The 26,751-nt window shown below is 36.8% G+C and overlaps 3 protein-coding genes, 1 long non-coding RNA gene and 1 pseudogene across 5 annotated transcripts; 3 read left to right on the forward strand and 2 right to left on the reverse strand.

The window, feature by feature from the left end:
* Positions 1 to 3,627: 3,627 nt before the first annotated feature.
* On the reverse strand, positions 3,628 to 8,181 carry LOC106916088 (putative methyltransferase DDB_G0268948). Its single transcript, XM_014984128.2, has 6 exons — positions 7,867 to 8,181; positions 7,582 to 7,742; positions 6,004 to 6,220; positions 4,654 to 4,757; positions 4,354 to 4,491; positions 3,628 to 4,143 (listed from the first exon to the last, which is right to left on the reverse strand). The coding sequence occupies exons 1-6, from the start codon at positions 7,975 to 7,977 to the stop codon at positions 4,047 to 4,049; spliced, it is 828 nt and encodes a 275-aa protein (XP_014839614.2). The 5' UTR covers positions 7,978 to 8,181; the 3' UTR covers positions 3,628 to 4,046.
* A 76-nt stretch (positions 8,182 to 8,257) lies between these two features.
* Positions 8,258 to 9,225, forward strand: LOC106926000 (uncharacterized). The gene is made up of 3 exons (XR_015761906.1): positions 8,258 to 8,342; positions 8,412 to 8,483; positions 8,814 to 9,225. It is a non-coding gene; the product is annotated as an uncharacterized LOC106926000 (long non-coding RNA).
* Positions 9,226 to 9,318: 93 nt separating this feature from the next.
* On the reverse strand, positions 9,319 to 14,902 carry LOC106916065 (putative methyltransferase DDB_G0268948). Of its 2 annotated transcripts, none has more exons than XM_088002334.1 (8): positions 14,867 to 14,902; positions 14,468 to 14,537; positions 13,514 to 13,859; positions 13,286 to 13,446; positions 12,276 to 12,492; positions 11,438 to 11,538; positions 11,149 to 11,286; positions 9,319 to 11,070 (listed from the first exon to the last, which is right to left on the reverse strand). In XM_088002334.1, exons 3-8 carry the CDS (start codon positions 13,622 to 13,624, stop codon positions 10,980 to 10,982), a joined length of 819 nt encoding a protein of 272 aa, XP_087858460.1. In that variant the 5' UTR covers positions 13,625 to 13,859; positions 14,468 to 14,537; positions 14,867 to 14,902; the 3' UTR covers positions 9,319 to 10,979. The 2 variants fall into 2 exon arrangements, with proteins under 2 accessions (XP_087858460.1, XP_087858468.1); XM_088002342.1 differs by lacking the exon at positions 14,867 to 14,902 and adding an exon at positions 14,737 to 14,860.
* A 4,545-nt stretch (positions 14,903 to 19,447) lies between these two features.
* Positions 19,448 to 20,923, forward strand: LOC106916036 (olfactory receptor 10H28-like). The gene has a single exon (XM_014984048.2). The coding sequence runs from the start codon at positions 19,448 to 19,450 to the stop codon at positions 20,378 to 20,380; it is 933 nt and encodes a 310-aa protein (XP_014839534.2). The 3' UTR covers positions 20,381 to 20,923.
* Positions 20,924 to 23,059: 2,136 nt separating this feature from the next.
* LOC106916002 (olfactory receptor 11H6-like) lies at positions 23,060 to 24,013 on the forward strand (annotated as a pseudogene).
* Positions 24,014 to 26,751: the final 2,738 nt, after the last annotated feature.

Raw genomic sequence — 26,751 nt, forward strand, 5'->3', positions numbered from 1 at the left:
ATCCTTGGTTTTTCTACAAATCTCAGATTCAATAGTTCTTTTTTTTTATAAAGTGACCAAATGTTTTGAGAAGTTGTCACAATTAATATCTAAAGCTGGACATTATTGAGCTAAATCATGATGTGTTTCTAATCCAAACATTAGAAAAACATAATGTGTTTTATATTTGTATTTTTTAAAATAATTTCTGTAGTAAATGGTAAACATAAAAAAAAAAGGGTTGAAGACATGGGGGAAATTTCTGAAATGAAGCTTCAGCGCAAATTCAATCTGGAAGACTCTTTTAGCCTCACCTGCCTCATCAATCAGCGCCTCCCTCTCATCTCCTTGGACCTATCAGTGCTGGATCAAGCCACGTCATGGCCAATCATCGATCAAGCTCCAGCTGATAAGGACCTTCATCCATGGCCTCCTCCGCTTACCAGCTACGATCAACCCACCTCCGCCACATCTCCACCGTTAGCTCCCGGCTTATCAGGCCACATCCTTCTTCAACCTCCGCCACCAGTACAGACCCCCAGGGGGATTACATTCCTATGCAGCATCAGGAATGTTTATCGAGCTTATCAAAGTTCCAGCTCGACGTCCTCGGCCGGGGCCTGAACGCCAAAGGACTTTAATGTTTATTTGTCATTAAACTTTTTTAATCGCTTTCTTTCTCTGTCTGAGTCTCTCCAGATTGAATGAGCTGAATAGTCCAACTAAAAGATGGCTTTTCCCCTCATCACTTTAAATGACTTTGCTAGACTTTAGATTTAGTGAAAGCAAAGTTTCACTGTAAAATCCCTTAAATGCCAATTTTGTATTTTGTGTACTTTTAGTATTTTTTGGTGTTGGTCTGACTTCTAATTTGAGTTGTAGTTCTAGTTTTTTTGGGTGGGTGTGTGTGTGTGTGTGTGTATTCTTCCTGTTGTGCACCATGTTCCTTTTACTTCCTGTCATTCCTGATTCTGAGTGTCTTTGTTATGTTAAGTCCTTCTTCCGTTGCGTTACATTTTCTCAGTTTGTCAGCTCTTTTTCTTCATCGACAACTGTAGCCTGTTAATGATCACTCGGCTGTTTCTCGTTCATTAATTATCACCCCAGGTAACACACCTCTCAGTATGATCGTTCCTTTGTAGGATCCTTCTGTTGCACAGCCTGTTTCTATTGCTTCTTTATGTCTTGTTCCTCTTTTTGATTAGATGGAGTTAATGTTGCTGGATGATATTCTTACTTTTGCACTAATAAAAACTTTTAATTTAACTTATTGGCAGATCAAAGATAAGATTATGTCAGGTCAAAGTGCTACAGCTAAAGCCATTCAATCGAGGAGTTATATTTTCACACTATGATTCTCTAAACCTAATATAGTGATGTATGGCCATAACCCTAACTAGGTTGCAAGTTAAATTCATCAGATGCTGAAAAAATGAGGAAACTAAAGAATGAAAAATGTCTCTTTTCCAAACTGCACCAATAGCCAAAGTCTATTTTTGAAGGCTTAATCATATGAATGTCCATCAGTTTTATCACTAAAAACACTCCCAGACATGACTTTAGAATAGATTATTTTAGACTTTTCTACAGCACTGACACAGTTTCTGTTGGGTCTTCAAATTATAAAAATGGACAAATGTTTGTGTTGGGTTCTCTTGTCTTCTTCTCAACAATAATTTCAACCTGGAAGTCACAGAGAACACAAGGTGTAAGACGTTGCAGGGTAAGCCTGGAAGAAGAAATTTTTCAAGAGAATAAAGATATTCAAAATGATCAAAGTCATAGAGAGGCTGAACCTCTTCATAAGTACCTACTAGCTTACCCTAGCAACAGACTGTTCTTCAAAGCTATAAATACTCGGCACAGAATGCATATAATGATTATACTTTCTACATTTGTCTTAGTTAAATGTTTGATTAAGGCCCTCGGGCATCTCTGAAACATTGTCTAGGTAGATTTGTCAAAATGTGCAGAGCAAACCTCCCACAAATGTTGATTCAGTGACTTCACTGAGCAGCTGTTTTTCTTTTATATCATTTAAGACTTTTATTAATTCATACTCATGAACAATTCACTGCAAAACCTTCAGCTGAACATTATGTTTACCCACTCAGTTTCAGCGCTGTCGTCCTTTACTAATTTCTGTAATCTAATTTATTCTCTATTAAAGTCTTTGTGGCAGTACCCATTTTTTTCAAAAGCCATTTTCTGTGTCAGTTCAGATCAGACTGAGACCGCAGCCGCAGTGACAGAAGCCTAGTGGCTCTGGTCTTAATCATATAGAAGCAAAGTGTTGCACCTAAGGCTCTGCTCTCCCTGACAGACCAAGTGACCCAAATATGAGCCAAGTGTCTGCTTAGTTTAAAAAAAAAATTTGTCTGCAAGTACATGACTAATGCATTAGTCAGACTGCAACAAATCCTGTGATGTGCCATCTTTTGTTTGACATCTGCTGCACAGTTAGCCTACACAAAATGTTTGGAATATTCCATACCCCTGACGTGAAAACAATCAGAAAACCTTTCATTTTGGCTAAAATGTTGCAATCCGGAGATGGATTCTTTGCTTTTTGACTTAAGCTTGTTCAGTTTGAAGTTTATCCAACTCATCCTGCTGTACGAAGGTTACAATCGATTCAGTAAAACAAAAGAATCCTTTTCTTTCACCATTACAGTTCACACAATTTCTGCTCTTACCTAAAACATCAGCAGAGGATTTGCACCATTGTTTCATTATGTGTCCTATATTGATTTGAATATGGCTGAAGAAGTCTTGTGTCAAATACAAATGAGGATTAGCTCTTATTTGTTTATTCAAACAAAGATTTTCCTGTCTAATGTTCTCACGTTGACTTTTGGTTTGTACCTGACTCCTTTGTCCCTTTCAACATCACCTTTGTAAATCATAAAACACTGCTTCTGTCATAATGTGCCAACTCCAAACCTACGTCTGTGACCGTCAGTCCATAAAGACGGAAGGACCACCGAGACGTGTCAGAGTACTATAGTGACAGGGTATTATTTTGTGGAGGGACATATTTTTAAAAAAAACAGATCAATAGGAATAAATCACCTGAAGCCTGGCCTGAGCCATGTTTTGTCAGCAGATCCAATCTCAGAGGATGGACAGCTATTGATCCGAGCTGTAATCTCGCAGATAAAAGCTTGATCTTTGGAAGTGATCTGAATGGCTCATACATTTTGCACTGACACAGAAGAAAAGCACCAATACTTCCCAGTCTATAATGGTTCTTTTGGGTTACTATTAGCAGAAAAAAAAATACAGTATACTGACATTCAGCATTTTATCTTTTGTGCTGCCATTAATATTGTGTTTTATTTGCTGTTTTTTCTTTCCCTTGCATAGAAAATACTCTTGTCCCAGTCCATTTAGTATAGTCTCTTTTCAAAAAAGTCACTGACAGAGCTACTTGTGATATGAACTTTAAATGTTTTGACCTGTGGGTTAAAACTTTGGGACACCCCTGGTTTGCCCAGTTAACTCAGTGAATGTCTGCATTAATGTGCAGACTCATGCTGCTATCCAAATACATTTTAATTCATTGAGTTTTAATCACAACTCAGTCTCACATTTAAAATTATAAATCCTACAAACAGGAAATAAATACAGATAAGACTGTGAGTCACATTGAAAGTTATGATCTCAGTTACATTTAATAAAAAAACACTACAGAAATATCTGATTTTTACTTTCAGAATGGAAGGTGAAGACAGCGACATACCTCAAAAGATGATTGACGTACACAATTAATCAAAAGGACATTTGATCAAATGTCGCCCCCTACTGGCATTATGTGAAACTGAAAAAGAAAATTTTTCAAACAAAACAATGTTTGCTACTGTTATTTAAAGACATGCGAATGCTATCATTTCATTTAAATGTCAGTAGAAAACAAATATAATCACTTTACCAAATGCCAAAGAGTTACTTCAGATATATAGTGAGATTATTTCTGTCCAAAGACAATAATTTATACAATTATCAGGACCAGTAAAAGCAGATGTAACCTTTCCTGACTTTGTTAAAAAGGGCAGAGCTGCCAGAAGTCAGGTTTCTTGAGGTTTACAGGCCAGGAGGTAGAAATACTTGACAGCCACTGTGACTTCTGCCTCTGCAGAGGTCACTTTCATTACAGACATCAGCCTGGAGGAGACAAGAAAGGAGACAAGACTGTTTCAGAGGACGGCAAACAAACATAAGCGTGTATAATGCTGCTACTATTGTATAATAAAATATATGAGCATTTACCTTATTTAGAGCAAAGTGTAAATACATCAGTGGTGGTTTAAAACACTGGGACATAACTTTATGTGCAGAAAATGACAGATTAGCATCATAAAACATGATGTTCACCTCTCAGTTATATCCTGAGAGAGCCTGTTAGCTCTCTGTGGATCTTCTCTCAGCAGAGCTTGATAACTGGAAAAAGACTCCACCAATCCCATGTAGCTGGACAGCGGCATAATATTTCTGTCCCAAAAACACTCCTGCCTGGAAAACAGCACAATATATGCGCTGTGCATTGTATGCATATCAAACACAGAAATAGCAGGGGGGTTTTCCTGTGTTTTGCTACATCGCAGCCAAAGGGGGAAAACTTTTCATATCACTGAAGTCAGATTACTAGCCAAAGAAAAGAAATCCATCACTCACCACTCCTTGTCGGGATAAGGAATAGATCCGTACGCCTCCCTGTACAGATCAATAGAGCTTTGACCAAGGTGGGGACTCCTGTAAGCTTTCAGAGCTGCATAAAACTGAACCAACAACAAAAATATAGATGTTAAATTCGGGTATATGTATTTGTTATGAGTGACATTTTCTATCTTTGACTTGTCAATAGCACATTTTTATTCACTACACTACAGCAACGTTTCAGTGCAAAACCTACTGTGAGAAAAAGAGCAACAAGATGTTTTAACTTCAAACGTCCACTAGATGGTAACATAACACTTTTTCAGCATTTTATATTTAGGTCTGAGAGATTCAATCTGTTCACTATCAATATATCATGAAATATTTTTATTTAGATTCCTTTCTTGAAGAAATTTGAACTTGTTGAACGAGGCCCTAATACAAAAGAATAAACAATGAATAAACATTTACTTCTTCTTGAATCATTCTTACTTTTTTAACACAACTATTATTATCTGTGACATACCCTGATATTTTTTTATATCTGATGCCATCCTTGATGACTGACTCAACAGTAGAATGGAAGAGTATTTAATGTCCATGTTTAACTAGCCTTTAAATTAAGATTTTAAATGAATTTTTTATCAAACAACATTCAGCATTCAGACAGCAAAAGAACAAGACTTTTAGTAAATAAAGGGAAGGTTGAATAGAGCACAGCCATGTTGTTCTGATTAAAGCTTTTGAGATATTTCTAGTAATTAGGAATCTTTATTCTCTAGAACATGCACATACATTTCTGGCTTAATTAAGTTAACTCTGCCAATATTAAATGCAAGAAACAGGAGACAGCATAAAATGTGAACTCCAATAATATTTTATTTGTTTTAAAATAATATTAAAGTCATGGTTTATAGTGAATGCTCTCACGCAGCAGTTTAGTACATTTTTCAACAAACTATATTTAGCTCAATAGATGTCACCTCTCAAGAATCAAAATTATAGAACCAATTCACGACAAATGTTGCCTTAAGACACTTTACCAAAAAAACACCAAAAAAAGTAGCTATCAATCATGCAGGCAGGTTGATGCTATTTTTGATGCTATTAGTTCCTAAAGATCGTAAAGACAAAACTATATCAGAAGTCAGAGGTTTGAGTTGAGGCTATACTGAAGCGAAAATAAGACTTAACTATGAAAAATCACAGTAGTGCTTTAACTGGCACCCACAGAAACCCTTTCCTATCGGATCCATGTAAAAATAAAAACATCAAGGCAAAGAAAAAAATAATTTCCACTGCTTCAGTTATTTACAGATTTAATAAACGTGTTTGTGTTGTGCTTTTGGTTAAGGTTTCAGTCTTTACCTCTTGGCAGACTTGGTTGAGTGTATGTTTGCAGCAGTCGGGGTAGCTGAGCTCCATGTTAATTGTGTAGTTGAGCAGAGCCAAGCAGCCTTGGGGCTTCAGGACCCGGTGGGCCTCCTGCAGGAACCGAGGCCTGTCAAACCAGTGGAAGGCAGACATGGCCGTCACCAGGTCCGCTGAGCTGTCAGCGAAGGGCAGCTCCTCAGCCACACATTGTCTAAAGATAAATCAGGGGGAAAACTATCAAACTTTCAGCCGGCATGACTTTTCCTTTTAAGTATTCAAGAGGTGGATGCAGCCACTCAAACAGCACAAATATTAGACACGAGGAGCCTTTCCTTTGGCTTATAAAAGTCAGCATGCAGTAAGGACCATATGGACTATTTCTCATGCTTGAATCTGCAAATTCCACCTTACTGGGGCTAACAAAAAAAATGTGATTTTTTTTTGTTGTTGCTTGTTTTGTTTTTTTAACTGTGACCTATCATGCTTCCTTTTAAACAGATTAGGATAGATTAATGAGATCTATGTTCATTACATTTTTGCACAAAATCATTCTCAAGTAATGCGATTTCACCTTCTCAGTTCTGTCTACTCTAAGCTCCTTTCAGAATGAGCTGTTTTAGTGCTCTGTCACTTTTATGCAAATAAGTTGTTGCTGCCAACTCAATGTTTGTTCTTGCATATTATACAGTGATGCAAACAGATGCACAATTGTACAACCGTACATCTTTGAAAAGCATTAGTAGAATCTCCTGCACAGAGTTAACTGTCTCACATGAAGATAAACAGACAGTCGTAACCTCCAGGTCAGTTTATACACACATAAGGAAGAGAACACTTTAAACTAAAAATCACAATAATACTGATTAACATTAGACTGAATATGAACTAAAGTAATAACAAAATGATAATACCAAAAAATCTCTATCAATGCACAATTGTACAACCGTACATCTTTGAAAAGCATTAGTAGAATCTCCTGCACAACCAATAAGACTGCAGCAAAAACAACAAAACACTTGTCTTTTCCAGCAGCCATTGTGCAGCGAATGCAATGGTAAACTGAACAAACATGGTTATGTGTGTGCGGGGTTTCGTTTGGGTTGCTAGGTGAGGGGCGGCCCCTGACATTTTTTATGTCATAAAACCTCGTTTTCCAGCCACCAAAAAACATTAAGTTATTGCCAGAAAATGACTGGATGCTTTTTTAAGCACTTGGACTGTTTCTAGAAGTGGTAGAGATCCAAATGCAAGTACAAAAACACACAAAAAGTGAATTTAGCATACTAGGTCCCCTATAGGTACCTATAGGGGACCTAGTATTTGAGATCTTAATTTGTAGAGGACTATGAGAGGCAAATATCCCTTTCCTTCTACTTCACTATTATCCACTACCATACCTTCTATCAATAAATCACATAAAAAAAATAAATATAAAAAAAATACATTAAAGTTCTCAGCTGTAGTTGACTTGGAAAATATTTTAGTCACTGTGCTTTCATCATGATACAAGAAAAATAAAAATCCACAGAGTGGATGAGCCAGTGAAGCTCAACTTTTTTGGCTTGGACTTACCTGTATGTGACATTTGGCTCTTTTGCTTGCTGTAAAGCCACTTCCAACTGAGCAGGACTCACATCTGTTCCCACAACCGAAGAAAAGTGTTTGGACAGGATCCGCGTGCCCTGCCCAGACCCACAACCCACGTCCACAGCCAGCCCAAAGGGACGACCCCGCTAAGAAAATATTTAAGTTACAATGCTGTGAAATTGCCTTTAGGAAGTAAAATAAACAGCCTACAGTGTTAGTTCTTATAAATCAAAAACATGAAATAGACTTTGGGTGGCTGCTTGTACTCACATGCTTCTCTAGGAAGTCCAGAACTTGTTGAATTAGATGATCTGAAGGAGAGACTCTGTACTTCCAATAGGATGCAGCATGCTCCTTACCTTCAAAAAGTCTGTATGTCATAGCTGTCAAATGCTTATTTTCTGCTGATTTAACTTAAGTTTGGCAAGAAGACAAAAACAACTGTAATATTTCTTCTTTTTGACAAGAAAAACGAACTTCCAGGGTTTCAATTCCTCTCTGCTGACTGACAAAACAAGTGTAACCCAAGTGAAATGTTGAGTTCCATTTTCTGGTTCGCTACTATTGCCCTCCAAAATCTCGCGGTAGTTTAATTATATAACTGCAATTCTCGCGAGATTTACTAAGCAGCCAATCATTGTTGAGCATTTGAGTCACATGTATCACCGTCAGCTCATTTGTTGGGTATATTAGCTGGAGCAAAAAGCATGGAGGATTAGAACAAGTTTGGGAGAGCAGAGCTGCAGGTCGGTTAAGCGCAACATTCTGTTTTTCTTTAACCTTGTATGATGCTGATAAGATTGTACTAACTTTAGGAGTCTCCGGTCGTGAGCTGAGGGATAATAGAAACACAAAACCGCTTGTATGCCTTATGAACTCCGGAATTGGTGAGTCATTTATAAAGACTTGGCGTTAATTGATATCAATTTGGATGCTCTATCGCAACTCTGAACAAACAAATTGGAGAACAATGAGATGCCTTAAATGTTAAAAGTATTTGCTTATCTTGATGATTTTTGCATTGTTTGTTGTTTGTATGGAGCATATTTATTGACTTTTTATGAATAAGATTTATCTAGAAAATTTGTACTTTGAAATGCATTGATTAGGATTATTCATAGTGCAATGAGTGCCGATCATATTTTTTTTTTGTGTGCACACTGGAATGTTTGATTATATATATATATATTTGAGACTGGCCCTGCTTTATTGTACAGGCCAGGTTCGATGGCGAGCTGAAGAATCAGGTCCAAGAGCCTAAAGGACTTCACCTGTGGTGTTGAGATTTGGTTTCCCCACCAGGCTGGTGGGAGGCTTCCTGCAGCTCATGAACAAAATTGTTCCCACTCTGATCTGACTTTTGTCAGCATATGAACTGTAACAGGCGCTCTAAACTCACCTGATCCTGTTGAACCGCCTCAGTTCAGGGGGGTTTTATGAACTGAATGGTGTGGCTTGTTACTGGAACTGTGGAACTGATTTGTTTTTTTTTTGTTAATTTAATTTGTTTTCTTTGTGCATTTCCTTTTATTTTAATATGGCCATTTAAATGTTTTTTTTTCCTTATTGTAATGTAAATAATTAATCATAAGAGAGTAATAAAATAAACATAACAAATATACATAAAAATGCTCATAAAACATATTTTCACTGCCAAAATGAGAACCAAACATACAAAACTAAAGAGCCATTATCCAGGCAAAAAGAAAAACGGAGACGAAATACATTGTAATGTGAAAACTTTATTGTTTTAACAATACTTTTCATTATTGTACAAAATATAATCATGATATTGCAGTTTACTTTTCAAGTTTGAACAATTGTATCACTTTGATACAACACACATATTTCTGGATAAGCCTCTGGAACACTACAAAAGTGATGAAATTATAACTTATTTTAAATCAATATAGTGTTTGACTGCTTTTAATCATTATTCCAACGAATAAAAAACATATTTTTGATCCACCCTAAGTGTTCATTGGTCACAGGAGCAAGAAAAAATGGGTGGAGAAAAAAAGACAAGTTTGCAGTTTCAAGGGAAGGCTGCAAAATATTAAGACAAGTTTTTTTAAGTTTTGAACACTTTTTTAAATGGGTGGTATGAATATTTTAGGCACATAGTGCCATTTAGTCGCATAATCAAGTAACTATGTTACCTTCAGTTATTATAAAAAATGCTGTAAATATCAAATCTAATGTACTTAACTTTGCAACTGATGCCTTGAAATTGGCGTGTTTCTTTAAGAAGCTCCTGCTCTTTCTTGAATGGTTGCCATGGGAGATTCAAGGTTTCCTCAAACATGCATGAAAGTAACAAAGCAGGTTTGTTTTTATAATTGAATAATATACATCATAAAAAGCTGAAAAAAGTTACATAATTCCTGGGATATTTCACTTTTCCTGTGGTAAACATTCAAGTGTGTTGCAGAAAAGTGTGTTGTAAGGAGAGATTTTACACACGTTTTAAAATGCAAACACACAAGAACCTCAGATTCTGTTTGCGAAAAATGCTAAATATTCCAGTTAGTCTAAGGTCAAAAGAAACAACAAGGTGTGGAGATCACAGTAAAATGTAGAAAGCACCACTCAGAAATGTTTGGAAAATGCTACGCTAACAAAACATGTTTCATAGAAAAGATCCTTGCAGTGAAAGGTGAGTTTGGAGAATGAGTAGAAAGCTGACACTCCACATCTGCAGGAAGAGTACAGTACTCTGACTAAAACATACAAACAGATCCAGTGAAGAAAAACAAAAGCGTAGCATGTTCTGATTGGAGGACAAATTAGAAAAAATCTTGATAAGTCACTACTTTAAGGTTCCTCAGAAGCTGTAGAGACAGACCAAAACGTAAATTCTAAATATTTATAAAATCATTATAAATGCAAAAGGCACAGCATAAAAGGGATAGTAGAACAAAAAAACATCATATCCAAGCATGATGACTTGTGCATTTTTCCTAAAAACTATTTTAAATGTCAAGAGATTATCTGCCCAGTTGTGCAAAGTTTTTCTCTTTGTGTTTTTATCTGACTCACCTAAATGGAATCAACTTGAGTTGAGCTCATAACTTTGAAAGAATTTCATGTTTAGGTCCATTCCAACACATTTGTGTTACTCATAGCTAATGATTAGCTAACACCCTTTATTATCAAGCACTTCTATTTTCTCTTTTTAAATCATAACAGAAACTACTCAAATGTAGTGTAAACCTTCGATCAAGGCAATTGTTAAAAATGCTCTGAAATTATGCCTGGGTATTAAGCCAAATGAGCACAACAGTGCACTCTCCGGTTGTTCTTAGCTCTTTACATATTACAAATTGAAACATAATGAAAAAATGTCTTCCAGGGGTTAGTAGCACATAATGTTGCGGTGTTGGTTATTGCGGCTTTGAAGCCAGGACGCAGAAATATTCCCACTCCCGCTCTATTTCAGTGTCAACAGAAGTGACGCCCATTTCATCCAGGAACCTGCGATGAAAACGCTCATAAATTATATGTACATATTATTTCCCAAAACTGACATCAGAATGAAGAACAGAGAATTACCGCTTCTGAATCTTGGCCAGCATGTCCTCAGCCCCTTGTGGGTCTTTTCTCTTGTAAGAATTGTACATGGACCAACTGCTAATAAAACCCACCAATGTTCTGATGGAGATCATGGATTTGCACTTAAAACTCTCAATCCTGTTGGATCAACATAAGAGGAAAAACGCTGAAAATGTGCATTTACAAAAGGAGTCATGTTAACTACAATTCCAATTCTAAAAGCATCCAGGTTAGCTTTAATTTGTATAGCAACCATTTTTATAACATCAGATGAACTGCAAAAGATTACCTTTCCTTGTCTGGATAGGGTATGGCAGAGTACAAGTCTTCCAGTTTACTCTCTGATGCAGCGACTGGGCTGCTTGTGTACGGCCGCAGCAACTCCTTCACCTGCATAATGTCAACAGTGAAGGTTCTAGAAGCTCTGTCTTATTATTTCTCAATATCAGTTCTGCATTTGACACAGTTAATCATAACATGCTGATGGAAAGGTTGTCATGACATATTCCTTCAAAATTGTTACCTAATCTAATTGGAGATGTGGCCAGGACACAGTCTCATTGGAGTGATGAAGCTACAGAGACTAGGTGTTAAACTACAACTCTACTTCCTGGTCTGGAACCTGACTTTTACTTATTTGGAGGATGATTAGTTAACTGAAGTTTTCATGACCAAAAGACGGCCAATCTGTAAGGTGAAAAAGTTGTGGACTTTGATTGTTAACAGGGTCTAATCTAACTAATCTAAAGAAGACGTGTTCTCACCATTTGCAAAAGACGAGAGGTCAGCAGCTAAATCTGACGCCAGTTTTAAACAGAAAGGCTCCATCATCATAAGACTAACTATGATTGGACGTCTAAGTCTTCAGATGAAAGACATTCACAGCAAGGAAAACATTGCAATTGTTTTGTTTTTTTCCATCCTGGAAATGTCCGTCGTTAATGTACGCACTTTATTTGCCACCACTGGAAAATATTCTGTTTTATAAAATACATGTAAACATTTGTTGCAGATTCAAGCCGGAAGTTAATAATTAATTCACTCGCTGTACTTCGATTGCCCCCAAAGACAACGCAGATCCTTCTGATGAGATTTAAAATTTAACTTCGACCATAAAAATCACCTACCTCCTGGTATATGTGGTTTAGCTTCTCTCCGCAGTCCTTATAGTTTAATCTGATGTTACCGTCCGTGAAGCCCAGCAGAGCCATGCAGCCCCGCGACTTCAGGACCCGATCGGCCTCAAGCAGAAACCTGGTCGGGTCGAACCAATGTGCTGCCGAAGCTGCTGTCAATAAATCTACGGTGCCGTCCTCAAAAGGAAGCTCTTCTGCTGTCCCCTTACTGCAAATGTACCACAGAGAGACAAGTACAGCAAGTGACCATCACATTCCCAGACAGTCTGGCTTTAAGGAGAGAAAAAAAAGTTAAAATATGTCAGATCATCCAGTTAGCTCACTCAATTCCTCCAACCTAAACATTCTGCTTCCTACCTGTTACTCAATAAATTAAGAATAAACCTGTCACAATAAGCTATTAATCAATCACATTAAAAGAAGCTTGATCATTTCCATTCTGAAGAGAAAATTTGTTTACAGACACTTTATAATCCATTGTGTGTTTATTGTTTTTGGTTGTTGTGTTTTATTTTGGATATTTAAAATGTCTTCCAGTTCCAGCAGTGTGTGTGTGGAGTGTTCTGCACAAAATTAAGAGTTTATTGGTCTTTGAGGGGGCAAACTTGTATCATTCTGCCTTTTCTAATATATTACTTGAGAAGTGTCTCAAAACAATATCGCAAAAATTTCAGAGACAATTAGTAAGTTAACTTAGTTGCTATTGTGACAGATCACCTTGTAAATGAAGTTTGAGTCACATCATGTAATAGATGCTGTGACATCACTTTGTTAATCGTGTTTTTGTGACAAACTGCGATGTAGTCGTCACTTTATAAAGGAAGGACTTTAATTTATAGACGTTTTCTTCAAAATGTCAGTGAAAGATCAGCAAAGCATTAATGTGGAATGGTAGAAGCTTTGTTATTCAGCTCATTCTTTTAACTTGCGTTGTGTCACATACAAAAAGGATTTCATAACTTGCCGGTTAACATTTACACCTACAGCGGACCTCTGCCTACCGGTATGTGATGTTAGCGTATCCCGGCACGGCCCGGGCCTCCTCCAGCTGGAAGTCGCTGATATCAATGCCAACCACTTCTTTGAAATGCGGCGCAATTAGTCGAGTGTGCTGACCCGTTCCACATCCCAGGTCTACAGCAAGCACATGCGGCTGTCCCTTCTGGGGATGAGAACGGGTGATAAGTTCTTTATTAAAGAGAGAAAAGATTATGTCAGACAGGACATACCTTTTTGTCCAAGTACTGAATGATAACGTCCTTCAGCCCAGATGGAGGCGTAAACCGATACTGTTGGTAGATGGAAGCGTGTTCCTTCCCTTCAAAAAGTCGGTATGCCATTGAGACGTTTCACTTGCTTTTCTTATCTCTTGCCTGTTGCAACTAGCTTGATCTGTCCTGCAGAGCAGACTCTGCCTTTGGGAGCAAAGTTCGTCTTTTGTCTCTTTTAATCCCTTGTCTCTCTTCGCTTCCCCTCCCTGCTAATCTTGTTACTGTGTAACATGTTTATTTTCAAATCTCCTGCCAGGCACGTGTGTGGTCTTTGGTCTTGCAGGAATCAAACCTCCCCGACATCCTACAATTCAAATAAAACAGATGAGAGCAGTGATAATTTAAGGATAATCAGATGAAGATTTGAACTTTTTAAACCAAGTAAATAAAAGTTGTCTGACCAAGCTTCTGACTGAAAGCTTCTGACTGAAAGCTGCCTATGTAGAAGGTCCTGTTAGCTCAGCTGCAGAGCTGTTGACTGTACACTGGGCCTCCTGCTTAACCCTTTCCTTTCATTGCATATTTCTACACATTACATCAGATAAACTACATTATGTGAAAAATTGCACAAACTAATGAAATACTGCAAGTAAAATAGAATCAAGTTTTTCTTGTCTGCAAGAACAAATGTGCCAAGTTTTTCTAAAACGGTTTGTGTTAATAATACAACCCATTTGTCTTTACACGCAAGACTGCCAATGTTATACTTTGTTAAATTACTGAATAACAACAAAGACAGTTGAACATTGATCTGTCTGTCACAATCAATGTGCAGTTTCAGTAATTCACGAATGTCCCAACAGGGAAATGACCATCTGACAGAAGGGTGATTTGAGAAACCATGGGACAAAAAAAAATTAATAGTGTGAGAAAAAAGAAATAAGACTTGCAGAAGACAAGTAAAACACAGACCTGCCTTGAAGAACCTCTTCTTGTTCAGCAGTAGTTAGCGTTCAACTTAATGGTGCATTGCTGGCCCCTTCTGCTCCAGAGAACAAATTACAGTCAAAATACGTCTTCAACCATCCATCCTATGTTTTTACCCGCTCGTCTTTGTTGCATCTCTATGAAACTGAATGAGTCGCAGTCCGACACAGAGACGAAAAGGACAAACAATCTGAAGCATGTCCTCTCAAATAAGCCAGAACACACAAGGATTTATTTATGTATTTATTTATTACCGTGGGCTGCAGATCGACGCTCCCGTACAAATGTCAAAGTATCGCCTTTAATCGACATCCCGTCTTGTTTACAGCATAAACGGTGAGATTTACAAAGGCAGTACGGAAAAAAGCTCCAGCAACAACTTACCCTCAATGTTTGGCTGCAATCAATGTGAGGAAAAGGAAGTAACGTGGACACAAGTGTATACAAAACAGGACCTTTCAAAATAAAGCAAATGATGATAGCCCCAACACAGCAAAATTAGAAACATTAACGTGTGATGATGCCTGGTGGTCCATGTTTCTCAATGTCCTGTTGTTTGAAGTCAAGTGTTAGGGGTCATCTGATAAGATGTCTGTGATCTCTACAGCCAAAGGTCAAACTTATCAGTCCATGAAACATTGCAAAATGTCCCTTAGTGAATCGGTGGGTTATTTGGTAAACGAAACCTTTACAGACATTTTATTTTTTTCCCAATAATGGAAACTAGCAGATGTTTCTTGCACATAACTTGATTTACACGAGTATTTTAATAAAAATACAGACAATACAGACACTTACAGACAACTGCACAACCTTTTTGTAAGCTGATAATTGGGGCCATTTTTGCTCTCCTTTGACACATCCGAATGGTACCTTTAGTTTTCTTCCACATCTTCCTGCTTTTGGGTTGTTTTTCAGTGTTAGGGGTAATTCTAGCTGATAACCTAATCCTGCACCTGTTTTCTCTCACCAATCACAGAACTGTTATTTAAGAAAAACTTCAGAAATTAACAATTTTACTCATATTTTCAGAGAAATGTGCAATACCCAACATGTACAGCCCCCACTGGTTTTATTTTTAGTAAAGGGAGACTCACTTATTTTGTTCATAAAATGAATGAGCCCACAATTTAAATATACTCATTTCAACTTATATTTTAAAATTTGAAACTACACAAAAGTTGATGCATTCCATAAATGTTGGCTCTGTTTGCAAACTAAGTTATTAATCTGGCCAGTGATACTCTACTCTTATTTTTAAAGCACACATGCATTATTAATTGATAGATAAGAAAAAAAACACAACACTTGTGTTGATAAATCAAAATGAAAGCAAATACACAAAATGATATTAGAAGACAAATTTTATTTTTTCTTGTGACATTTTAGGACAAATCTAAACAATCACAATCTGTAACATGTTATACAATCAGCAAGGTTTTAATTTTTCGATTGAACTCAATCACTGATTTAAAAAAAAAAAACTTTTCTATATCCCTGAGGTCTAAATCCTGACGTGTGTTAAGGATTTGTTGACTGTGGATGTGCTTAGAAAACTGTGTGAAGCTTGAATTATTCAGAGCAATGCTTAGAGTGAATGAGGATCTGATGTACTGCTCTCCTTGCTGCATCAAGTAATAAAACTCACATTTCCAAAACCTCATGTTTGCACCTGGAAAAGACAAGTGTTTTGTTGTTGACTTACTATTCAGAAACCACTTACTGGACTTTCTGTCTGACCCAGCTGACAAGAAGTTCCAGTAATTTCCATATCAGATCTCTCAACAAGAATGACAAAAAACATGCAGAAAACAGGATGGTACAGATAAACCAAAGGCCAGCTTGTTTTAATGTCCTGTAGCTCCCCACTACATTCAGTCATTCATGAACTGATGGTGGCAACCTACTGACTGTAGCCAGAGCTGCCCTTAGGCACTCTGACAGAAGTGAGGTTGCCATACACTGGTGCCACCGGGCCGCCTGATCACCACCAGCAGGCAAGGAAGTGACGCATCTTGCCGATGGACACAATGACCGAGATGGATGGAGCAGGGGAACAGACTGAACAGCAGCCTCGATTCTGTCAGCCAGCCGCAGGGTAGGGTTGCCACAATCCATGTGCGAATGACTTCATGTAGTGTGAAAAGTTTTGGCAAAATAAAGCTCTGCACAAGAGTAGGCAATTTTAACCGATCATTTTGACAGGCCTACTTACTCTTTAGAAAGCAAATAAGTGTTTTACTTTCATTGCAGCACAACAGGTCATAAAAACAGCAGCCAAAGCAAACACGATTAGGTCCGCCATACTTTGTTTCTTTCCATTTCTTTGTCAAGATTGTTGTTTTGTTTGACCATTCGCTACAAGGAAAACTATTTTTTTAAGTTCTGCATGACGGGCCTTAGAGGAAGCAAAGTGTGCTTAATTGCACCTGAGGGATAATAATAATGACCTATTGACCATTTCCAAATGAGGCAGCGAGCATAATGCCATCCCAAGGGTTCTCATTAAGTTTTAAAATATCAAAGGAATTAACTTAGGAATACATTTCTCCTCTGCTTAAAATGTGTATCATCCTTGTACACTGAGGCATTGAATCCCAAAAGTTGTGACTCACAGTCTTTGTTTACTTGTTTGATCACCTAGAGAGATTTTCCACAGCACAGAGCTGAGAGACATGAAATAATCAGTAGTCAATTGACATCATTCACTACAACAGGGTCAATATTATTAATATACGTTGAACGTTTTCATACTTTGTCACGGTATAACCAGGGATTGCTATTTTGCATTTGAATTTGATGTGACGGACCATCAGACAGTAGTGCCGAATTTTGAAGTGGACAGTAGTGGTTCAGATTTGTACAAATGAAAATCTGAAAAGTGTGAAAGTGCATTTTTATACACCTCTTTTTATTCTGAAACCCCTAAATAAAATCTATTGTTTTTATTATTCTATTATCATATAGTCTACCTGTATTTACTCATTATATTACCTTAGTAGTCTTTGTTTAGTTATCTAATGTGTAGTTTATGCTTCTTTACTACATATTCATTTAGTCATTTGATTCCTTATGCTAAGGATCATTTTCCATATATTCATTACATTAATTTGATTTATCATTTACTTATTTGTTGCTGATGAACTATATTTCAAGACATTGAATTGTGAAGAGCAATGAACATATAGATGGTTGAAGTGGAAGCTAACATGACACTTCATGGTATGTGAGAAGATTAAAGTTTTTTCCAACATGAGATGAGGCCTGGGTGCAGGAGACAAGAATGCATTGTTCTGGGGGTTTCCAGAGCTGAAGAGACCACCACCCAACATATGTGTAAACATGTGTGAAGAAGTATAAGTAGTCAGAGCAGATCTGTGTTGGTAGAAGTTTTATTACTTGCATATTGTACCTTATAGTCTTCTCCTTGATCAAGTATAGCCTTGAATAGATTTGTGAGTATGCCTTTGATTTGAATGTGCTTTGAATGTTTCCTTAGTAGTAATTTTCTTCAGGGGCGCAACTACATACTTTCTGAGGTTTATGCGAACATGTTATCGGCGCCCCCGGCCCCAATGACATAAACTTGTACAATTAATCTTTAATTAAAGTATCAATAATAATAAATGTACATATATGTGAATAAATTGCTGGCTACAGGGCAATTTAAAAGAATGAAACAGAAAACAGGGCAATATTTCATCATTTAATACGTTAGTGAGCCAAAGAGCCACTTCTGTTGGCCTGTGTCTAGAACCACCTTGTCTGTTGAATATAGCAAAAGCTACAGCTGCAGCGGGATTTCAAACCAACCAATAATCCTTCTTTCTTGCAATGCAGCTCATTGACTGGGAGGTCTGCAGGTCTGAGGCTTTTGTTAGCAAGTTTTCTGTCATTCTGATAGCTTGATAGGAAACCAGCTCATTCTGTCTCCATATCCATCTTGGATGGATGGATGGATGGATGGATGGATGGATGGATGGATGGATGGATGGATGGATGGATGGATGGATGGATGGATGGATGGATGGATGGATGGATGGATGGATGGATGGATGGATGGATGGATGGATGGATGGATCATAATGATAAAATGATAATGATGAAATGAGATAGACAGATAGCTATAGATATCTTACCCAGAAAGATAAATACTTTTCAAAATGTTTCCCAATTCGAATAGTTTTAGACGACTTTGTTAGACACAGAAGTTTTTTGCTCCAAACTGTTTACATTTCTTTCTATAAATCTCAATTTAATTAATAAATGTGGTTTCCTGATTTTCTGTTTCGAATTAGAAATAAAAATCTTACAATGGATGAAGATGAGTACTGATGTTGTTGAACGTGGGGAAAGCCGGAGCATCCGGAGTGAACCCACACCTATCTATCTATCTATCTATCTATCTATCTATCTATCTATCTATCTATCTATCTATCTATCTATCTATCTATCTATCTATCTATCTATCTATCTATCTATCTATCTATCTATCTATCTATCTATCTATCTATCTATCTATCTATCTATCTATCTATCTATCTATCTATCTATCTGTCTATCTATCTATCTATCTGTCTATCTGTCTATCTGTCTGTCTGTCTATCTGTCTGTCTGTCTGTCTTGTTTAACTGTAATGACTACGGTTCATATAACTGGATATTCAAGAACCTCCAGAACTTCATCAGCTGTCAGTGTTAAAACAGCTTTCCACAGTTTCTTAATTGTTGCTTATTGCTCCTGACATACACCACTCCTTTCTGCCCCCGTTAAAACAGATAATATTCATGAGGTTGGAAAATCCCACCCTTGTCTTTGTGTTTGAAAGCACACTGATTGGCTGCTTGGAAATCCTTGCTCAGCTGGTTCTTAGTCTTACTAAAGAGTGCGAAGACGCAAGATTCGTCACTTGAAGGGAGTTTATTTGCCTTTGAAACAACAGACACATTTCTTAACCCTAAAACAATGAATAATGTTTCAACAATTTCACTGTTTTTTCTTTCAGGTCTGAATGAAACGAGTCGGAATCACAGATCAGCTCTCTTCTTTCTCAGTTTGATGTGTTACTGCATAACTGTCCTTGTAAATGTTTGTCTTATTCTGATCATCATCTTGGATAATGAGCTCCATGAACCAATGTATATTCTGCTCTGTGCTTTTTGTATGAATGCTCTTTATGGAACAGCAGGTTTCTATCCTAAATTTCTGTCAGATCTGCTCTCTCCTGTTCATGTCATCTCTTATTCAGGCTGCCTTCTGCAGGCTCAGGTGTTGTACTCCTTCGCCTGCAGTGATCTGTCCATCCTTTCCCTCATGGCGTATGACCGGTATCTGGCTATATGTCGACCACTGGAGTACCACTCTGTCATGTCGAAGCAGAGAGTCATGAAGCTGGCGTCCTTTTTTTGGTTAACATCAGCTTTCATTGTTGCACTCAACCTTTTTCTAACATATAAACTAAAGTTATGCCGCCCATATATTAACAGACTTTTCTGTGTAAATTGGAGCATTGTGTCACTGGCGTGTTTCCCTAGCGAAACCTCTATTAATGAAATTGTTGCAAACATTACAATACTAATTTGTATTCTTTATGGTGTCTTCATTGTTTGGTCATACATGTACATCATTAAAAGATGTGCCAGTTCTATGGAAAACCGGGCAAAGTTCATGCAAACATGTGTGCCACATTTAATTTCCTTGTCCACCTTTATTCTAACTATTTTGATTGATATCATTAATAATCGACGTAGTTCTGCAGATTTGGCCAAGACTTTGCAAAATTTTATTGCTATGGAATTTCTTGTCATTCCTCCCTTCATAAATCCACTCATTTATGGTCTCAAACTGACCAAAGTTAGAAACAGAATTATTACTTTTGTTACTCTCAGATGTAAATAAATGGAAGCACATTTCTTTCAGACATATTAAAAAGCAATGCTTTCATAAACTTTTATTTACTTTGATTTTTGCTTTCTATTTAGTTTTTTTTTCTGCTCAGAATTTTTTTTTCTTTAATTCTTGTTTGAAGGCGGTGAGAGTTAACTACCTTTACCTGTTTAAAATTTGACTTCAGAAATGTTTCATCTCAAATGGTTTTATATTTTGATATTCTGTGAAAATAAAAATGTTAAAAATAATGTCACATATGAGAAGACAATGTGTTTTGTCAATCTAATTGAGGGTTGGAAGGCAGCTGTGGAAAAAATATTGCTTGCATGATAAACCTGACAATATAAATATTTTAGCTGTTATTTGGCTGCTTCATCTTGCAGGATGTTATTTTAAACAATAAGTTGCATCTTTACTGATTAAAACCAAATTTAAAAATGGGGGAAACACTTTTCCACAAGATGATCGATTCATCCATCATGTGTTATGCTGATAAGTATAGAAGGGATTCCCTCCTGGGAGATAACAAGGATCACAAATTTTTAAGGAACATAATCCCTGTAGAGGGTCGGACATTTAACCGAGGAGATTGTCTTCCAGTAGCATGTCCTTGGAAAATTTTAATCCAAATTACCATTGGCCTATTTTTCATGGCCACAATTCAAAATGAGATGAGAAAGCGTGCCATTACAATCAGGTGTGTGTAAACCTCACAGTCAGGAAACAGCTACAAGGAAAACGGCTGCCGTATGTTGCAGCTGCTATCCAGGTGGAAATGGATGCATCAGCTGCTGGTGCTCTGACCAGCCACAGCATTAGGCTTTGTAACTGGTGATGATAAATGTACACCAACATGGCCGTCATTAGGCATGAAGTTAGTACAGGAGGCAGCCAAATCCATCAAATTAACGGCTATTTTCCATACTGGAGCAACACATGGGGCTAAGCAGCAACAACAGTAGGTTAGCAAGCATTCTCTACGTGGCACTATCATCCCATCCTCTGTGTTTTTGGATGTGTTGAGGTGGCGCAGAAAATTTAAACCAGCCTACTAGCAATGTCACACCATAGGCGCATAAACAATTAATCAACTTGATCAATTAAAGTTAAAAATGCAGCGTCAGATTCTCCACACAAAGGTATAGCAGGAGGGATCGTTTCTTTTTACGACTGATTCTTTCATAGGGCATCACAACTTGTACAGTTGCTTTGTGGTGCGCTCAAACAGAAGAAAACCAGTAACAGTGTTGACTGGACCTCATAATGTTTTCAGGCATTTTGAAATGCTGATACCGGCCTTTGGGCCACACTTCCTTGTCAGCACAGATAACTTTTCACAACTGAGCTATTAATATTCGATATGTCCGAAGTTTTGGATCCTTGATCTACACGTCAACAATGCTGCTTTGCTACTTTCTCTAAATTTTTGATAGACATTCAAGATATGCTAACAAATAACTTGGCAGCACACTGTCTGACATGTACATTGATATCTGCGGTTTACGTTGCCAATGATTTTTACAATATGACTGCGGACCAGAGTGGTGATACAGACATCCCTGTGCTTCAGTCTACACCCACTACAAGTGTAGACTGGAGTACAATAATCATTTTTATTTCTAACCTGGGTCCAAGGTAGGTGCAGGAAGGAGGCTCCTTAGTCCTAGTCAGTGGTTGGATCATGTGCATGTGGACTTGATGGGTCTGCTGCCTTCTTAACAAGGTTTCAAACATTTCTTGACCCATAATCGATCAGGCCATCTGGTAGCCTACGTTTACAGTTGTGGCCTGCAGCATTTTTGTCAACCTGAGTCACATGTTTTGTTCTCTCTTCAAACAAAACTTGCAAAGACATTATGTTTCTTTCACAACTTTGGTCCACCATGGCCACAACCTACAGGCTAATGGAGGCTAATGGAGGGCAAGAGTCCTGAAACTTTTAAACGTGTCCCTGGTTCAACACGCCTGAATCAAATGAGTGAATTACCTCCACAGAATGCAGTCAAGTTCTGCATTCTGTGGAGGTCTTGCTAATGACCTGATTATTTGATTCACGTGTGTTGAAGCTGACATAGATATAGATATAGTATTTATAGTTTTGTTTTTGATAAAAATGTAGCATCCTAATTTTATTCATGTTTGACAGAAGTTTTAAATTAAAAAAATATTAATATAATAAATGTTTTCTGTTTTTCTACTAATAATAGGTTAAAGTTATGTTATTAGTTTTAGAATAATTTATAAATGCATGTATTTTATGTTTCTTCTCCCCCATATTTATATAGCAGTTTTGGATTAAACCATGCCAATTCCACTAATGTAAGCAATTTGTGGGAACTTCTTCCTCATTGGTCTTTCATTTCTCATTAATTCAGTTTTTGTAGGCATACATGATCACACTTGCTGCTTTCCTGCCATTCCCTGGAGAGTCAGTTTGACCTCCAGAACTTCACTTGTTTGCTCTGGCCTTCATCTCGCTCTGTTATGTTACTACAATCTGCCTCTGTTCCCCCCTGAAGATTTGCCCCACCTGTCTGACCCTGTGGAATCAGCTATAACTTTGTGATGTATCCAACTTTCACCAGTCAGTGCAGTGCACTGCACAAGAGAAGGGCTATAAGCTTGCTTGAAATGCCACTGCAGCAGGGAAATGAGATTAGACACTATAATTGAACTGGTTGGGGAGCAAAAGACACATTTTTAAACCAAGATGGACAATGTTTCAGCTATTTCAATGTTTTTTCTCTCAGGTTTAAATGAAGCAAGAAATTACAGATCAACTCTTTTCTTTCTCAGTTTTTTGTGTTACTCAATAATCATCCTTGTAAATGTTTGTGTTGTTCTGACCATAATCTTAAATAATGAGCTCCATGAACCAATGTATATTCTGCTCTGTGCTTTTTGCATGAATTCCCTTTATGGAACAGCAGGTTTCTATCCTAAATTTCTGTCAGATCTGCTCTCTCCTGTTCATGTCATCTCTTATTCAGGCTGCCTCCTGCAGGCTCAGGTGTTGTACTCCTTCGCCTGCAGCGATGTGTCCATCCTTGCCCTCATGGCGTATGACCGGTATCTGGCTATATGTCGACCACTGGAGTACCACTCTGTCATGTCGAAGCAGAGAGTCATCACTTTGGTTTGTCTTGCTTGGTTAACACCTTTCTTCATTATAGCTGTAAGCACCTTATTAGCATCAAGGCTGAAGTTATGCAGCCCATATTTAAACAGACTGATCTGTTTGAACTGGAGCATCGTTATGCTTGCTTGTTTTCCAGCCGAAACAATTCCTAACAGCATCATTGGAAATATTACAATATTAATATATGGACTTCATGGTGTTGTGATTGGTTGGTCCTATCTGTTTCTCATCAAAACTTGTGTTGGTTCTTTAGAAAACAGGAGAAAGTTCATGCAAACATGCGTGCCACATTTGATCTCTTTGTTCATGTTTTTAGTAACTATACTTTTTGATGTTATATATATATTCGATTTGAGACTAAGAATTTACCACCAACACTTAAACACTTTGTTTCAATAGAATTTCTTATCTTGCCTCCTTTAATGAATCCCCTGATTTATGGCTTCAAGTTGACCCAAATAAGAAAAAAAATTATGAGTGTGGTGACCATGAAAATGAAATGACCCTCTTTTAGTCTCACATTATCTAAAGTTTAGTTTTAAGTTTAGAAAAGAAATTTTAAACACTGATTTTGTCATATATTTTTCTATTACTTTAACTCAAAAATACTTATCTATCTGTGCTTACCCATGAGGTCACGCCATGTTATTTTTTCTAATTTGTAACTGTAAATGTTAGTGACTTGCCTTGTAATGTATTTAGATGTAAAGCACAAAATTATAATTGTAAGAATAATTTGTCGTTTTAGTTCAGGAATGACTAAGTACATTGTAGCTTTGTTCCATTTTTAGAACGGCTCTAAATTGATATGCAATACTTTTATTTGCTATACTCACTGTATTATGTTTGTTTTATTCTAAAATTAAATGAGCCTTTCTCAACTGTTTGAATTAAATATAAATTTTGTTTGTTTTTTTATTAGTATATTTTATTGTTTATTTTATATATTTATACATATACATTGATTTGTTAGCAATGGCATTTCCTGAATCCCATGGTCAGTGTTGTTTAATTCACAATTTCTTTATGGTTTATTTTATGATTGCTGTTTTGGCTGTTTGGTGGTGGAGGGGGGTGTTTGGGTTCTTTGCCTCCTACTTTTATCCCTTTGGAAACCATTTTATATAAAAACTCACTGATTTATTGATTGATTGTACAAATGAAAAACAAGTCAACATGTCAGAAAATAACAGGAAATACTTCACAATCTACAACCCAGACTATTATATTTGCATGTGCAGCTGGTGATGAAATAAAAATTTGTCAATTAAATCTAACGTAAGTGGTCTTTTTTTTTCTACATTTTCATAATAAATATGAATCAATTTTAATCTGGTTAGCAGATTAATTTAACCTTTTCTATTCTTTATTTCATGTGCATCTTCTTACTGTATCTATGCCCTCTCTCCCACACACTTTATTTTCAGCCTTTACAACTGTTCAGTTATGAAGATGTAACTTGATTTTCCGAGCAGTCTTTAAATGCACCACATGTCGATGCCGGTTCGACCTGTGGATCTAATCACCGAGGGGAGACGTCATGCGCCGCTGAGCTGAGATACGGGAGTAAAACTCTCTCCATAGTCGGAGGCCTTAGTCCTCCAAGATGCTGTCACAGGTTCAAATCCCAGCCTGGGGGCTTCCCCCCTCTCATAACCCACCTCCCTGTCTGACCACCATCAAATGAAGACCACGTAATAATTTACGGCCTCCACAGTGTTGTAATCGCGTGGTCCTACATGTTTCTCATCAAAACATGTGTCAGTTCTTTGGAAAACAGAAAAAAATTCATGCAAACATGCGTGCCTCATTTGATTTCCTTGATATCATTTACCAATCATTTACCACCAACTCTTAAATACTTTGTTTCAATAGAATTTCTCATCATTCCTCCTATAATGAATCCACTGATATATGGTTTTAAGTTGACCCAAATAAGAAACAAAATTATTGCATCTCTGAAAATGAAATGACACTCTTGTCTTTCTTTTTTTTTGTTTTTGTAAAAATTAAATATATGATCATTTCAAGTGTTTTAACCATCGTTTCTCCTTTTATTTTCTTAACTCCTTTCATTCGATTCAACCAAATGTTTTCCTTTTTTGGTTGTAATTAGCATTCACTCATATTCAGTAAATTAGAATATGATTGAAGAATACTTTTAAATAAGTAACTCAGTTCATTCAGGGAAACACATCACTACTCTGATGTTTTTTTTCTGTTTATTATGTTTTGTTATTGTTTAAAGATAATGAAAAAACAACATTTATGATTATATTATTACATCAGACAAAATCAGACTTTTATGCATTAAAACATTAATGCAGAAATGTTGGCTTTATTAGAAGTTTGTTAAGGATTGTTATTTTCCAATGGTACGTTTAATCTGTAAGACAAGCATCATCGAAATGCATTTTCGATTTGAATATGACTTGTTGTAACATTTGAATATGACTTATTGTAACTTACCTTCTAATATATTGTATTTAAGGTAAGAAAAAAATACAATTGTAGTTTGAAACAATTTTTAATCATCATAACTGCACTGTAATTATTTTTTCTCCATTATTCTTGACCTTATTTTTCTAGTTGTTTCTGTTGTTTTGATTGTCATCTCCTGTTTTTGTCTCCTTAAGCTCTTTGTGTTGAAATGTCTGAAAAGTGCTCTATAAAATTGACTGAGCAATTAATTGCACAAATAACACAAGTTGCCATTGTGTTAAGAGACAGCAGGAATTACTACACCCTTTCCCTCAGTCTGTGAAATAAAGTGTTCAGGCTTGTTGGTAGAAAAACATTATTTGTGTCACAAGATTCACAACTCTCTAAAATAAGCTCTTATTTTATTAACTTTCAACTTAATATGTGTAATATGATATGCAGGTCAAAGATTTTCTATTTTTTTTATTTCTTACATGCAATGTATCATACAGCAGCCTGTAAGATTTGCTAATAAATTGTTTTTATAAAGACTTGGGGTCTCATTTTTAAAGGATTGAGTAGGATTCATAAAACTGCACTTGTATCCAAAAGCCCAAAATGACATACACCTAAAGAAAAATCAAGATTTATAAAACCATGTGCATGCACACCTGCAAGGACCTAAACATTTGTTCAGACCTCTACATCTCGCATGAGCTGCTCAGTGCAAAGCAGCTCATGAGTATCCATGTGTGTTTGAACACACTGACATTCAATGTTATTTCATGATTAACAATGGTAACCACAGAGGAAAGTGGAA

Source organism: Poecilia mexicana, unplaced genomic scaffold (genome assembly GCF_051168715.1).
Source record: "Poecilia mexicana isolate PSO_F unplaced genomic scaffold, ASM5116871v1 scaffold_2, whole genome shotgun sequence".
Taxonomy (NCBI): Eukaryota; Metazoa; Chordata; class Actinopteri; order Cyprinodontiformes; family Poeciliidae; genus Poecilia; species Poecilia mexicana.

What these genes read in the sequence shown, in the direction of transcription:
- LOC106916036 (XM_014984048.2), top strand. Translation starts at nt 19,448, where the DNA reads ATGAATAATGTTTCAACAATTTCACTGTTTTTTCTTTCAGGTCTGAAT.
- LOC106916088 (XM_014984128.2), bottom strand. Translation starts at nt 7,977, where the DNA reads ATGACATACAGACTTTTTGAAGGTAAGGAGCATGCTGCATCCTATTGG. An exon ending in TGGACTTCCTAGAGAAGCAT is followed by an intron (nt 7,743 to 7,866) that starts GTGAGTACAAGC and finishes ATATTTTCTTAG; the next exon opens with CGGGGTCGTCCCTTTGGGCT. An exon ending in CCTTATCCCGACAAGGAGTG is followed by an intron (nt 4,492 to 4,653) that starts GTGAGTGATGGA and finishes GCTGTTTTCCAG; the next exon opens with GCAGGAGTGTTTTTGGGACA.
- LOC106916065 (XM_088002334.1), bottom strand. Translation starts at nt 13,624, where the DNA reads ATGGCATACCGACTTTTTGAAGGGAAGGAACACGCTTCCATCTACCAA. An exon ending in TACGCTAACATCACATACCG is followed by an intron (nt 12,493 to 13,285) that starts GTAGGCAGAGGT and finishes GTACATTTGCAG; the next exon opens with TAAGGGGACAGCAGAAGAGC. An exon ending in CTGGCCAAGATTCAGAAGCG is followed by an intron (nt 11,071 to 11,148) that starts GTAATTCTCTGT and finishes TTTTCATCGCAG; the next exon opens with GTTCCTGGATGAAATGGGCG.